We start from the raw sequence: 16,111 nt of genomic DNA, 5'->3' as shown, positions 1-16,111 counted from the left end.
CTCTGGCACGCTGCAGTAACGTGTTGCCACCGCGTTACTTGCCAAGCCAACACGGTAGTATAGCGTGTTGGCTTCACTTCACTTCACTTCACTTTATTACCTTAAAGGCCCCCAGGGTTGGGGGTATTACATAAGGGGTGGGCAACAAGTATAAAGTAAATAAATACACATAAAGTAAATAAATACATCAAGGAAAGGATGTTTAAGTACATGTTTGCTCGCGGTTAAATATGGAAGTTATACTGTTCAAAAAGGCGGATGGGCAGGTGATTGCGGCGATGTCGTGTGGAAGGCCGTTCCAGTCCGAGGCTGAGCGCGGGAAGAATGATGAGGCAAAAGTGGTAGTGTGCGCACGTGGCCGGGCGACTTGGAGGGGATGACCAATGCGGAGTGAAATGCGTGCCGGAGGACTGATGTAGGGTGGATGATTAAGTGAGCTGTAAAAAAACTTATGGAATAAGTACAAACTAGCGATACGACGCCGACAAGCAAGGGTTGATATGCCGGACTCTGCTTTCAACGATGATATACTGGTATTGTATGAATAGCATGAATGAATGAATCTTGTGGCACGATTTTGTACTGATTCTAGGCACTTTATAAGATATTTTTGGTTAGGGCTCCAGATGGCAGATGCATATTCCAGCTTAGAGCGTACGAGTGACTTGTAGGCAAGCAGTTTTAGGTCTGGTGGCGCGTGACGTAGGTGACGTTTTAAGAATCCAAGGCTTTTGTTAGCAGATGATACGATTTTAGTGACATGCGCGTTCCAGGTTAGGTCATTAGGCAACGTTACGCCGAGGTACTTATAAGACTGTGTTAATTCTATGGTGACATGCGAGATAGTATAAGGGAACAGGAGAGGATTACGTTTTCGGTTGAACGACACGAGTTTGCATTTATTGGGGTTTAGTTCCATGAGCCATCGGTTACACCAGTTCTGGACGCAGTTTAGGTCACTTTGGAGAGCTAGTTGATCAGAGGGGTTATTAACAGTGCGATAGATAACACAGTCATCAGCAAAGATACGGACGTTACAAGAGACATGCGTTGGTAGGTCGTTAATATATATTAAAAATAAGAGGGGACCAAGGACTGACCCTTGCGGTACGCCTGACGTTACTGGAAGAGAACTAGAGGTGTGATTATTAACGCGGACAAATTGGGTACGGTTAGCCAGAAATTCCTTTATCCACTGCAATATGTCAGGATGTAAATTTAACAAAGACAGTTTTAGTATTAACCGCTTGTGAGGCACCTTGTCGAAAGCTTTCGCAAAATCCAAGAAGACTGCGTCAGTTTGAAGGTTAGAATCAAGGTTTACATGCAAGTCATGGACGAAAATAGCTAATTGAGTCTCACAGGATAAGTTCTTACGGAATCCGTGTTGAGAAGGATGAAAGAAATTAGTAGAGTCAAGAAAATTCATTATATGAGAATAGATGACATGTTCCATGATTTTACATGGTACACTTGTTAAAGAGATGGGGCGGTAATTGAGGGGCGATTCTTTGTTACCTGATTTGAAGACCGGAACGACCTTCCCGACCTTCCAATCGCTGGGTATGCTACCTGTGGAAAGTGATTGCGTGAACAGTAATGATAGATACACTGAGATGGCATGTCGAGTATTCTTTAACAGTTTGCTGGTGATTTCATCAGTACCTGCAGAAGATGACATCTTAATATGTTCAATGATACAGCTAATGCCATGCGCAGAAAATGTGACTGATGGCATAAGTGATCTCGGCTGGCCAGTTGGAACAGATGGTGGCATATCGGTTTCGTTTGTGAAGACGGATGAGAATGCAGTGTTAAACATATTTGCACATTCAACGTCGCTCACCTCCTCGCCAAGTGTGTTAGTAAGTGTGATGATGGGCGTCTTATTGGGGTTTAGAACTTGCCAGAACTTTCTCGGGTTATTGGTTAATATCTTCGGCAGGTCAGTTTGAAAGAATGCGCGTTTGGCATTACTAATGGACTGTAAATATGTTGACTCGGCCTCGTAATATTTGTTCCATGCGCATGCGCTCGGGTTTCGTTTTGCTGCACGGAAAAGGCGCTTCTTTTTGTTCTCAATTGTTTTCAATGACTTTGAGAACCATGGTTTATTATGATTGGCACGAAATGTAATGGTGGGGATAAATTTGGTTGTTAGTTCTGTAATTTTGGTTTTGAAAGTAAGCCAGTTATGTTCAATTGATCGTTCATGGAAACACCCTTCGAAGTTTGGAAAAAAAAGCCAGCAATTGGTGATTGATTTCATTGTAATTGCCTTTGTCGTAAAGGCGAATCGTTTTATGGAACGTTTGGCGCGATTCCGGGATGAAGGCGAAAGTAGCATGCAGAACTTTGTGGTCGCTAATTTCGCGGAGATAAGTAAGAGTTGATAAAGTTTCAGGGTGATTAGTTAGTATGAGATCCAGGATGTTTGACGATTCACGTACGACGCGTGTGGGTTTAGTTACTAACTGCGTGAGATTGAAATTTAAACACACGTCAACGAAGTTGGTTATTTCTGTATTGTTTGTTGGTGTTAAGTTCTGCCAGTCAATAGACGGAAAATTAAAATCACCAAAAAGAAGGATGCGCGCGTTGGGATGTGCAGCATTAAGTTGATTTAGGCTATCATTTAGGTTACAAGCAAAACTGGGATAGCTGTGGGGGGGTCTGTAGCAGACGCCTAGTATGACGGTTTGAGGTGCAGAACGGCAGATTACCCATAGTATTTCAAGTTCTGATGGGATGTTAATGACTGAACAGGGCAATTGCTGGTTAGTGGCAATTAGAACACCTCCTCCTCTGGAGCCCTTGCGGTCTTTACGGAAAATATTAAAGTTAGGTAGGTCAGCTAAAACTTCTGTATCGGTGATGTCATCTGTTAGCCATGTTTCCGTTAGTATAAGTATGTTGCTGGCCGATGATGAAACAAGATTACAAATGTGCTCGCGCTTGGGGAGGAAACTGCGTATATTTGTAAAGATAATAGAAAAAGAAAGAGCTGGTAATTTACCGCGAGGGCTGTTACGAGGAAGTTTAGTTACTTGACGACGGGCCGTATGCTATGCGATTTCTTTTATCGTTTGCGATGGCTCGTCGAATACATAGCGCTTAGGGCCAATGGACAATGTCTTGTAGCGCAAGGAAAATTTTGTGGCTTTAGTTTTGGCAAATGTAATGAGGTGCTTTCGTGCGATTCGGACAGGGCGTGAAAAGTCTTCCCCAATGCCGTAATCAGTCCCTTTCAACTTACGGCCATTGGAAAGGATAAACTCCTTGGTTTTAAAAAATGTAAATTTAACTATTATTGGGCGAACACGCCCAGCAGAATGGCGTCCAAGACGGTGAGCCCGTTCAATTTCTTTCGGGTCAATGGTTATATTTAGGTGATCACGGCAGAGGCGAAGGACTGTTTCTTCAGATTCGGCGTAGGTTTCCGATTTATTGTTATCTGCGATATTATAAAAAATTAGATTGTTGCGCCGCGAGCGATTTTCCGCGTCATCCAGGCGGGCTTCTATTTCTCTGATGTCTTTGGCTGTTTGGGTGGCATTAGCGCATATCGAATCTATAGCTTCGCCCAAGCCAGCAAGTTAACCTACGTTCTGATCCGTGTTAGGGCGACGCCGTAACGTAAGGGTACGGCCACGCTAGCGGCAAAAATGCGCGGCACAAACGCGCGTCAAGAACGCGCGGCAACGCATGCATGCCGCGCGCGGCAAAAGCTGCAGGAATCGGGGTGCGGCGTGTCGCGCGAAATGGGTTCGAGACCCATTTCTGCGGCAAATGCCGCGTGCCGAAAGATGAAGAACCAATCAAGAGCGACGAGGGTGACGTCACGGAGCCATCACAACCGGACCGCCGCCGGTCCGCGCCGGGTTTTCAATTGACGATCGTCGTCTCTAGGATGAAACAACGAGCGCTCGCGGTGTTGCTCGCGCGTTCAAAGAGCGCGGGAGATCTTATCGCGCTTGCCACAGTGACCTCGCGGCAAGTTCTAACCGCGCGTCAGCGCCTTGCCGCGAAGGCCACCGTGGCAATCGCGTCTCGACGCGCGGCAGCGCGATAAGATCTCGCGCGCTCTCGGAACGCGGAATCACCGTGAGCGGAAAGGGTACGATCGGACAGCGTCCACAAATCCCTCCATGGAACCGCGAGAGACGACGAATAACCCGGCGCGGAGCGCGGCGGCCAAGTTGCCATGTCTCCGTGACGTCACCCTCGTCGCTCTTATTGGTCATTCATCTCGCGGCACGCGGTACTTGCCGCAGAAATGGGTCTCGAACCCATTTCGCGCGGCACGCCGCAACACCCCCCGATTCCTGCCGCTTTTGCCGCGCGCGGCATGACGCGTTGCCGCTCGCGGCATGAGGCGCGCGTTTTTGCCGCTAGCGTGGCCGAAGGCTCCGCCTGGTTGCTCACGCGCGTCACGCACACCCTTTTATCGCTTTGCAAGTTTTTGATTATTTCTCTCCTTTGTCTTCACTACGACAATCACTCCTCAATCTTTACCGAATGACTTCGCTCTTGGCAAATAGGCGGCAACAGACCTGATCCAGCGGTGAATAGCGGAAGACCCGCTCAGGCCACAGCAGTGACCTGTGCCCAGTCCTGTGAGACTCCTCTTTAAATAATGTTATGAACGTACAGACAGACCCAACTAATAGCTCTTGATGAAGTCAGGGTTCCGAAAAAAAATTAAAGGGGTGGGGGGAGGGGGTTCCGCGCGCTTAACGTGGAAAAAAAATACCGCGTCGAATTCAATTTTTTTTTTCATTTTTATGGTAGACGGACATAAAATTTTTAACCATACTATTGACAATCGCGACACTTGACCATTCGCTGAAGCTTGCGACGATGCACATGCAGTTCAGCCAAATAATAAAGCAGCCTGTTATGGCGTGCAATATGGGTAGCGAGCCGCGTTACATTAGAGTGAAAGTTGCTAACAAATTTACAGTACTTCAGTGTGTATATTCTTGCTGCCCAGACGGCAGTGTCCGTCGTCAGTGCTGACCTCGGTGTAAGATATACAGGGTGTTTCAGCGAACACTTTCAAAAATTCCTAAAGTTTACCTGTGGCAGATAGCCCAATTCTTGTTAATGAGCCGGTCTACTCGAAGCGGCGGACATTAGTTGCGCAAAAAATTGAACTGCATAATCTAATAATTAATAAAAATTCACTAATTAGGTTTCAACTAATTACCTAATGGCCCATATTGTAATCTAAAAATTGTAACCGTGGAGTTCGCAAGGCGGATTCACTTAGAATTAATTGTCAGGATGACACCAGTTTCGAGATGTTAATTCCCGAACTTTACGGAGAAATGCATTGGCGTTCCAGTTAATTTTGTGCTTCAATGCAAAAAGCGACGTTTTGTTAAGAAACTAACTGGAACGCCAATGTATTTCTTCGCAAAGTTCTGGAATTAACATCTCGAAACTGGTGTCATCCTGACAATTAATTCTAAGTGGATCTGTCTTGCGAACTCCACGGCTACAATTTATAGATTACAATATGGGCCATCCGGTAATTAGCTAAAAACTTGATTAGTAAATTTTTAATAATTAGCCGATTATGCGTTTCAATTTGTTGCGCAAGTAATGTCCGCCGCTTAGAGTAGAACACCTCATTAACTAGAATTGGGCTACCTGCCACAGGCAACCTTAAATAAATTTTGAAAGTGTTCGCTGAAACACCCTGTATACTCTTTAGGTGGGGACACTTCTCGGCTCGCTTGCGAGACACGATCGACCAGATAAAGTAGCAACGTCGCCCGCCGATCGGCCCAGTGCCGGTAGCGGATACCTATCGGTGGTACGATGCAACTTCAAGACAGAAAAGGTTTTCATTGGTTTAATCTCCCGTTGGTATAGCAACTGGTGCTTCGCGGGAAATCCGAAATGATTGACGTGCGAAAGTAGGTCACCGTGGTGAGGGGACAGCGTGGGGGAGAGGGCATCACCTTGACGAAGCAAATACGGCGACGCGACGCCGCTTGCAGACGCTGTTCTCCGATTGCTTCTGGTATCCGAACGTTCCTTGCCCTCGCAACCTCTCGCCTGCGTTTTAATGGAAGTTGCGTCTTCCCGCCGATAGGTATCCGATGCCATCACCGGGCCGACGGACGCGCACCGCTGCTACAATATCTGGTCGATCGCGTCTCGCGAGTGTTCTCACCTAAAGAGTATACAGGGTGTCCCAGCTATCACGCAACACGATTTTGAAAAAAGAGGAACGGCGTTACGCGAAGCCAACCTAGTGCGTATTGTTTCCAGTACAGTGGAGTAGCCGCCAGTAACTTTTTTCGTTACTGAGATTTATTTAATTGTAATTAATTATCGAACTCGAGAAGTACTGTACTAATTATCAAAGTGTCAATGAGAAAATTGTAGAGCAACATGAAAAACTCCCGATACAGCTTTCTGTTGCTGAATACGTGCTACATAAATGTGTTTTTCCGAGTGTGAAAGAAGCCCGCGAATACACGCAGAATTGCCGCACGAATGGCCGCTCGAGGCACTTTGCGTGTATTCGCAGGCATCTTTCATGCTTGGAAAAACACTTTATGTAGCACGTATTGAGCAACAGAAAGCTGTATCGGGAGTTTTTCATGTTGCTCTACAATTTTCTCATTGACACTTTGATAATTAGTTCAGTACTTCTCGAGTTAGATAATTAATTACAATTAACTAATTAAATATCAGTAACGAAAAAATTGCTTGTGGATACTCCACTGCCCTGCAAACAATACGCACTAGGTTTGCTTCGCGTAACGCCGTTTCTCTTTTTCTTTTTTTTAATCGTGCTGCGTGATAGCTGGGACACCCTGTATATCTTACACCGTGGTGCTGACACACTTCTTTCGCGCCCGATGCATGTAATACGCCGGAGCTAGTTTTGGTATTTTCGAAACCGAAAAGCTTATGAAGCGACAACGGAAGCATTGGACGCATAGCAAGGAATATAAGGCGTCAAGGAAGAGGAATTCATGGAACACAGAAAGAGGACGAGATCAGACGTGAAAAAAAAGACAATATAAATGGGAAGAAATCTTGAGAAGAGTGATTCGCCCACTCGCGTCATTTCTTTTTTTTTTTTCTGTCAGTGAGGCTATCTGTCACACCTCACTCCCGAAAGTGGACGGGTGTCGCACTTTTAGCAACGGCACCTGAGTGGTGGCTGCATGTCGCTCAAAATAAACGACAGGACAGATTAGGTAGCACTGCAGCTGGAGTGTGTAATTCTTCAAACGTGTAAAGGAAGGTGTCGTAATAAGCGAACCTGTCCCGCACGCCCCGCGTCTTCAATCGCCGGGCGAGTGATAGCTCCAAATGAGCATATACACTACATGCACAAACGAGCAGTCCACAGTGCCGCCATGGAAACACGTTTTTCCGAACGCGTACTGTTTTTCCGAACTTTCGAAGTCACTGCGCACAGTATCGAAGGTGTCGTCAGACTGCTTGCTGGGAAGGGACCATAGTGCTCCTCGCTCCTTTGAGCTTCGAAGCGCCAGGAGGAGGAACAGTGGCTTCGCAACTTTTCAAAAACACTTACTTAGCGGTGCGCACAGAAGCAGCCTTGCGAGAGCTCAGCTCCATACGGCATGACGGTTGCAAGAGCTTAATACTATAACACGATGTATACACCCGTGAGGAAAAGTATACGGACCACAGGTTCGCCGAAAAAGCTGAATTTCTTCGCAATTAAGACGCACAAACTGAAATTGACGAATACACTGTAAAGTTAGAAATCTCAAGTTTGAACTGCAGTCTTCAATTTCAACTAGTGTTGCAATGCCGGCTTGTTGGTATGGCATCTTGACTAATACTTTAGCGCATATACAGATGAGGATGCAAGAAGAGGCATGAAAGACACAAGACACGGCGCAGACAGTAGCGCCGTGTCTGTGTCTTTCATGTGCATGCTTGCGTCCTCGTCTGTTTGCGCTAAAATAGTACTCCAAGATTCAATATCTAGTTACGTTATTAGGCGGATAAGAAAATCGACTTTATCGCGGAATTTCTGGTCCGTATACTTTTGCTCAGGTGTGTACATTACATTCGCGTCGCTCCGCGCGTCAATGGAAATTTTCAATTTACCCAGCCTCTTTTCTAACGCCGAGGCGTTCCATAAAAATGGAGATTATAAATTTGCAAGAAAACCGCACAAATGCCAATTGCGGTAGGCAAAACGGAGACCCGAATTCAGCCATGACGCCACCTTCTCTGCGGCGTCTCGCGCTGAGCCGCAAAGCTCGCTAGCAGCACAGTATATTTGAATACAATGAGCGTGGATTCTTATAGTGCACCTGCATTTATTAAATAAAACTGCTTTCCTAATAGCAAAAGTTGTTTGCGATCCGTGGCTTAATAAAGAAATGTAAGAACTGTTTAAACATTGAGCATTCGGTAACTTATATGTCGCTGTGACACGCCTGACGGAAATAGGGACCGCAGAGGTCATTGTTCACCGGCTTAGCGCGCACATTCAGTCACTACTCTTGCGCGCGTCTGCACAGTTCTGCGGTGGGAGATGTCCGTCTTCTCGCAATCGGTGCGCTGTTCACGCATGACGGCATCACCGGAGGTAGCGTATCGACTAGGCTCTGCGGGCAGTCGCTCGAAGGCTGTGGGTCGCGGCTGATCAGCAGATCCTGACCCTGACCACGCAACTGGTGCGAAGTTTCTTCCTCCGAGCTGCCGGACGGATCCTCGTCTTCCGCCGGCACGTGCAACGGCAAGTCGCCTTCTGCCGCCTGCTGGCTCATCACAGAGTCCACGTCCATGGTGAGCTCCTGTAGGGCTAAGTGTCGCCAGAGGCCGAGCACCACGGGATTGTTGCCTGCGTCGTGGGAGAAAGAGCACTTAGCTGACACATAGGCAGTTCAGACAGGCCACGAATGAACGCTGCTACGATATTTCGCGAGAAGCGCTCACAACGCAAGCGTTAACATGGCAATGTTACCGGAAAGCAAGGTGGAGACGCCGAGGTCGACTGTTTGTGACTGCTGCTTCATATGGCGAGTTCCCACTGTGCACAACGACGTCGTGTGTCGTATAACCTTATGATCACATGTCGCTGGTTTAGCTCGTAACAGCCGCAAGGAATTCTTTAATTCCTACTTTCCTACACGAACCCACTTACGTATGCACACTCTGTTTCATACTTAATTTGGCTCAATGCACAATATTCAGCCGAATGATAAGCATGTTATGTGAAATGGAATGATGACACAGGGACGAGAGATTGAAGCGTACCTGAATAAAAAAAAACATGGCTATAATACAGGCTTGCGTGAATGAACCTCCAGTTCCGCTCGTTGATAATGAGTGCGTATTTTTCGGGCGATATAGCAATAAACCGCTCGGCGCTGTGGATGACCTTTGTGCAGATGACCTTGTTTGTAGGAAAAGAAATGGAGGGGTGTAAGGGAAAGGGGTAGCCAACCAGGCTGAGCCCGGTTGGCTACCCTGCACTAGGGAAGGTTGAAAAGGGTAATAAAGGAAGAGTAAAATGAGAAAAGAAAATTTCACACTATGCGCGCACACGCATGCACAAGTGTTCATCGTTCAGTCAGTCAGCGGTCATATAGACTGCTGACTACGATGATTTGTGCATCGCAGACGCGCGAGGCCACGGTCCCAGGATCTGTTGTTCTGTAAAACGTCTGTGATCTAATTTCCCTGAAGCGATCCGAAGGGCAAGCATCTGAACTTCGTACGATGGGCAGTCACACGGCAGGTACCTTAGAGTTTTCTATAGGGCACATGTGTAACAATTGGCGCTGTCCACCATTTCAATTAAGAACAAATAGGAATTCATATAAAGGCAACACCTATTCGCAGGCGACACAGTAAGGTATCTCCATGTCAATTAATCCCGGCTAAGATTTGTAAACAAAACAAAAACTGGACAAAACACGTGAGCTGAAGCCACCATTTGCCAACAAAGGTGGCAGCATTGGTTTCAGAGCGCTCTAGATCTCGCATTTCGAGCTCGAGTGCTGCGTAGATTGTGCTGTTACACCTTTCCAAAAGGGGAGTTTCAAAACGGCGCCTTCTGTTTCGACAGTGGGGATGTCCAACTAACCAAAATTTCATCGCCCGCCATGCCACAAAGCTAGCGCACAGAGACTATAGAGTCGCGAGACATAAACGTGTATTAAAATACGGCACAAAGGATGTTTGCATGATTATTTGTCACAATGCACGTTCAGCGGTGGTGTGAATACTAATTGCAGCAAGCCCAGGATGTCGAACTGAAAACTGTTTCGTTCCGGATCAGAGAAAACAGTTCAGTTCCGGTTCAACTCTGGAGACAAAAAATAACAGCCCAAATCGGTTCGACCCGGTTCATGTTCGTGTACATAACCAAAGAGTAATGACAAGAATAGTTAATAGAAGTCTTCTGTTCAAAAGCTAGAATGCAGTAATTATATCCGTGAATAAGCGGTGAGAGTCCCCGCAGTGACTTTCACGTTAATGCACTGAAATAAGGTATACCCACAGGCTCGGGACTCGCAAGTACTGGTGAAGAGCGACCATAGAACACGGAGTACTTGAAACGTTTTTCTTTCGCCATCTGAATTCATATCTGAATTTCAATAATTAAAATAGTACAGCGTTGTAGGAGCCACAAGCCGCATTATGATTGCCAAAAAGTGCTTATATTATCCTCCACGAAAATGTTTGGCGTACTCGAAAGACTTTCCTCGCCCGAAGCTGCGAATTTTGCAGAGTTGCCGGCAGACTCTTCTTGGCAATGAACGTTATAGCGGATATGTGCGGCGCGGAGCGACACAATTTGTTGCTATTGTGTTATGCAATATGTTGCTATTACTATGTTGCGAGTGTGCACTCGCATGACGTCAGTTGAGAACACGTGTTGTCCAGAGCGGCCAAGGAGTTAAATTTGTAATTGTGTTAGTTTTGATGTTTGGGGGGAGTTTTTTTTTTTTTTTTTTTTTTTTTAGTGAGATGCCTGTATTCTTGCCCGTGGTGATTACCTCTGCAAATATCTTTATTTCTTTCTTCTTATCTTTCTCTCTCTCTCTCTCTCTCTTTTTTTTTATTCACCAAAACCCTGACTGAAATGGAATGAAATAAAATTACCATGAACCCGAACTCAGCCCGTATTTTTTTCGATACAACACCCTGATTGCAAGAATACGCGATGTGACTATATAAATGAAAAAAAAATTAAAATAAACTGCAATGTATTGGATGATAACATTGGCTTCAATATTTTCTGGTTCTGGTAGAAAAGCCTCGCACTTTCATAAAGTGCCTACTTATACATCCCTTCAAGACATGGGTTCCCAATACGGTAAGAACTTGTGTAGCATTAGGGGATATGTAAGTAATTACGCACATTACAAATGAGAAAAAAAAACTTATTTGCCTAATCTGAGAGTCAGAATCTCTGTAGTTACTGCGGTGACGGTAACAGCTATTTCTGTTTTCGTTTCGCACACTTGTTCTCACTCTGAGGGACGTGACTTCCAGAGGTCCCTGCTCTTCGGCTCGCTCTACACGACGGTCGCCGAGAAGATATAGCACCGTCGCCTATTAGTAAGCGAGCGCATTGCTCCCTTAGTGATAAGCTTATGTCTTATCGCTTTAAGGGAGCTGCGCCCGGCAGGTGGAGACGAGCCGCCGTGAGCGCCGGCGTCGCAGGCCGGACAGAGCAGTCACTGTTCGCGCACCTGGCAGCTGCTCCTGCTCGATGAGAAACCGCAGGGCCTCCTGGGCGCAGGCTCGGTATCCCGCGATGGCCCAGTCCAGCTGGCTGCCCTCATCGCTGCTATTGCTGCTGCAACCAGGCGTCGGCATGCCCAGCGCTACGTGGCGCCACCCTGCACGCACACAAGCACGACAGGAGATCAACGCCCTGCCTAGAAGCCGATCCGGCTCTAAGCCTCGCTTTCGTTTCACCAGAACTATTTTATTCTCTCATCAACCTCCAATGATTCATTGGTTCTTTTATTTTATTTTAACTTAAGCCGGCCGTAAGTCCGTGGGTCGTGTACAGAAAATGTGGGCCGATCCTGGCGGTAGTGCAGAAAGGGTCCAAGCGCAATGGCACCCGTGTGAACTAGCGAAGCTGAGCCTGGCTAAGTCTAGCTATGGTTGGGACTACTTAGCTTAGTCAGTCATCGATAGCCAATCAATAGCTAATCGATAATCGATCAATAATCAATACATTCCGGCAAATGCTGGGGATGACTCGGTAATGCTTAGCCTAGCCAAAATACGTGGCCAATACCTTGCGATAGCCAATCGATAGCCAACAATAGCTAATTGATAACCGATCAATACTCAATAAATTCCGGAAAATGCTGGTGATGACTTGGTAGTGCTTAGCCTAGCCCAAAAGCCAGGACTAGCTAGGTGCCAATCAGCTCCACTGTCTCTTTAGCATTGCGCCTCCAGTGCAAGCTACGCAAATTTTTTTTAATATTATTGTTATTATCTATCTCTCTGTACGTGTGTGTGAGTCTGGTGAAAAAAATAACAAAGAACTTTATGCGTACTTTTTTTTCTCTTTATGTCCATGTGAGCTAATACGGACACACAGTTTGCTAATAATGAAGACCTACTTACACGCACGTGGCATCGACCACTTTCTTCTGGGTATGTTGAAGCGAGTGCGACAAGAAACACGCCGAGTTGCTTGTCGCGCAATAAGTTAACAATCAAGAATGCGCCGCGAACGGCAGCGTTTTAATATTGCTGCTTTTCAAGTGTAAAAACATGTCACTGCAACCGCGCATCATATAGTCTTTTCGATTTTGCTGCACTTTCTCCACTAGTTTTGTTGAGGTACCGTTCGAGTGCAGCAGAGTGCCGTGCGTGCACTAACACTGCACGCTTATTTTGAAAATGAATAGAAAAGTGCAATCCTTGTCGTCTGCTCGGTGCATTTCGTGCGTTCGGCGCATTATGTCGTATAGCGTCTGCTCGTGCGACGCACCACAGCGTGCTGCAGGGCGTGTCGTAGTGCCGCGTCTGCTGATGTCGCCACATCGTTCTAAGGGTACTTTGAGTTGGTGCTGCTTCTCGCGGTTCGAGAAATCTTTTGCTTTCAAATATTCTGTGCTCAAAGTTTGGCTCCTGTGCGGACATGATTCTGCAATCTGGCAGCGCCTCCCATTAACAGGCCTTGCACGACAGGCATCGCAGGCCTGTCGTGAACCTTTTCGACAAGTTTGCACATAGCAAAAGGGATGGCATTTTCTTTTCGTTATCGCAATAATCGCTATCGTAATAGTACTATGTTATGAGAATGGAATGGTGTATACGTGGATGCTGTTTTTTTTCCTCAGAAAACGCGTTCCAAGAGAAACACATGCGGTCGAAAACAATTCAACGTGTCAGATTACTAATCTGCCTCCATATACATCCAGACATCGAACTTGTCAGGATTGCTGATTTGGCAAGTTGGTGATTCATAATCGTAAGTGTACAGCGCGAAGGTTAAACGTGGACGATACAAGTGAGAAGGACAAGCGCAGTCTACCAACTGACGTTTTATTATCAATGCGCCAAATTTATACAAGGAAGTGAAAGAGCTATACCTGACAAAAAAAAAAAAGTTCAAGAACTAGTGAAGACAGAAGCAAGAGCAACAAACAAGTGAGCTAGTAGCAAAAAAAAAGAAGAAAAAAGAAAAGAAAAAAGAAAAGAAAAAAACAATAAATACACAAATCGACGTAAATTAGCATCACAATTAACCGCCTATACCGTACGTGCGCCTTCCTAAAAACTCGAGCTTGGTCTGATAGGGTCATGGATGGCTTGAGAGTTTTTAGGAAGGCACACATATCTGTCGGCGGTAGTGATGCCACTTTGCATCGCTTTGTGTATCTCTTGTTTTTTTTTTTTTTTTTTTTTTTTTTTTGCTACTCACTTGTTTGTTTTTCTTACTTCCGTCTTCACTATAGTTCTTGTATTTTTTTTTTTTTCAGATAGCTCTTCCACTTCTTTGTGTAAGTTCGGCGCATTATAATAAAACTCCAGTTGGTAGTGTGCGCTTGGCCTTTTCATCTGCCTCGTCCACGTTTAACCTTCGCGCTGTACACTTACGGTCGAACTTGTAACTGGCATTCTTATGCCATCTACAGGAACTATTGTAACCAAAGCGGGCGATATTTACGTCCGCGCACCATGAATGAACTATAGCGCTGCTCCATGTCGTCTGCAACCGAGAGCTTGCACGATGCCTGCACTTCCAAAGTAGCGAGGAGGATTCTGAACTCGTGCAGAACTTGACTTGAACGAAATTCATATCGAACCGCGCGGTACAAGCGGCGCGCGCTGCACTGTAAAATCGAGGACAAAAGTGCCACACTATAGTGCAGAAAGGGAAGCGAAATAAGAGAGACGAATAGTCTTGATGGCATCCCGGCCGCGGCGGCCGCATTTCGATGGGTGCGAAATGCAAAAGCGTCCGTGTACCGTGCATTGGGTGCACGTTAAAGAGCCCCAAGTGGTCAAAATTAATCCGGAGTTCCCCACTACGGCATGCCTCATAATCACATCGTAGTTCGAGCACATAAAACCCCAGAATTTATTTTGGCGACAGCGATTTTACAGCAGGTCAGAGCAAAAGCCCCTAGACTACCACCCAACACACCTCCAGCTTCCGACAAGGTTCCGCCACTCTAGGCCCCCGGCACCCATGCGCCAGACAGGATGAAGCATCTGCAGAACGAACGGACGAACGAACTGTATACTTGCTGCATTGCTCTAAATTTTCTGTAATGTTTAAGTCAAAAACGAAAAAAACGCGAAAAAAGAATACTGAGGAAAAAAAACAACACTTTTTGAGCATCGCGGTGAATGCCATGTGTAAAGTAACGAAGATAATGCCCGTACCTCCCATCACAGCTGTGGCTCCTTAGTGCTACAAAATCATTTGCAAAATGTTAGTAATGAAGAAACGCAGTTAGTAAACGTAAGTAGTTGCAAACTTATTAACTTCTTTTCAAGAGTGCTGGTAGTTGGAACTCTGAACTTCGTTGTTGAATGGTGCCGTATCAATTTCGAATAAGATTGGGTTCCAAACAAAGCGTGTTGGTGTCGTTTCTATCGTTCTTCGGAAACGTGTGAAAAGAAGACATCCCTGAAGCACGTCCGTGCCTTAATCACGCTATCTCAATTCCACACTGCACGCGTACATTTCTGCTCTGCAAAGGCTGCGAACACGTGAATCTACGTAGAACACAGGTCGCACACACAAAGCGCTTCGTGAAGCCTCGTGCCCTGTATACAGTATATACTGTTACGTGTTCTTAAACTTCTCAGTGAATGACTTGCAGATATTTGCCGTTCCATAATACAAGAAAGCGTGCTGTAATATGCACGAATCGCAGGACAGCGCGTAAAATTGTGTCCACCAATTTTACGCGCTGCTTCAATAAATATCTTAGATGAACCAGCTATAACCCACATCAAAATGCTGTTACACTCCCAATAAGCAACAGTGGCCTTAAATGTTTTCCACCGGCCAAAAAGGCTATAAAGTACAGCGCGAAACGTCCAAATGGTAGAAGATATCAAAAGGTGAGCACGTACCAGGGACCTGAGCGTGGGCATTCCGTCGAAGCGAGGGGACTGCAGAACGCTTTCGCTGCGTACCACTGGCATTCCAAAGCGCGATCTATGCGTCCCGTCTTCTAGGCTGTCAGCAGCGCGCTCGCAACTCAAGCCTGCGTTTGCGGGCGCGCATAGAGCCGACGAGTTCGCGGCGCACGACGCGCATCACGCGCTGGGCCGCGGGCTCCAACCTAGCCGGCGGAGAGTGCACGCACGACGACCGGCGCGCGGTGGCAAGTTACGGGGCGGGGGAGGGGGGGGGGGGGGCGCAGGCGCCCAACCATCTGCCCTGCCGACGCGTGCATTGAGCGAGCCGCCGCACGCGCCGGCTGCACGTGCCGGCTGCTTCCTTTCATGGGCCACAAGCGGGGAGCGGCCTCCAGATGTTCCATCCGGCCTAGGAAGGAAAGCGCCCCACCGCCACCACAGGAGGCACGCTCCCGTTTACGCTCTCCCCTCTTGGGCTGGTCGCGTGCGGCAAATCGCCAGGTGGTTGCTTCCGCTA

General features: G+C 46.7%; 1 protein-coding gene across 2 annotated transcripts; it reads right to left on the bottom strand.

Annotated features, from left to right (window-relative positions):
* Window positions 1–7,657: 7,657 nt before the first annotated feature.
* On the bottom strand, window positions 7,658–15,826 carry LOC119434408 (uncharacterized). 2 transcript variants are annotated; one of them, XM_037701569.2, is made up of 3 exons: window positions 15,586–15,826; window positions 11,715–11,864; window positions 7,658–8,851 (listed from the first exon to the last, which is right to left on the bottom strand). In XM_037701569.2, the coding sequence occupies exons 2-3, from the start codon at window positions 11,839–11,841 to the stop codon at window positions 8,505–8,507; spliced, it is 474 nt and encodes a 157-aa protein (XP_037557497.1). In that variant the 5' UTR covers window positions 11,842–11,864; window positions 15,586–15,826; the 3' UTR covers window positions 7,658–8,504. The 2 variants fall into 2 exon arrangements, with proteins under 2 accessions (XP_037557497.1, XP_049527869.1); XM_049671912.1 differs by lacking the exon at window positions 15,586–15,826 and adding an exon at window positions 14,645–14,734.
* Between the last annotated feature and the right edge of the window lie 285 nt (window positions 15,827–16,111).

Source organism: Dermacentor silvarum, chromosome 1, assembly GCF_013339745.2.
Source record: "Dermacentor silvarum isolate Dsil-2018 chromosome 1, BIME_Dsil_1.4, whole genome shotgun sequence".
Lineage (NCBI taxonomy): Eukaryota > Metazoa > Arthropoda > Arachnida > Ixodida > Ixodidae > Dermacentor > Dermacentor silvarum.
The sequence above is the reverse complement of the archived record's forward strand: the minus strand, read 5'-3'. Positions and strand labels throughout refer to the sequence as shown.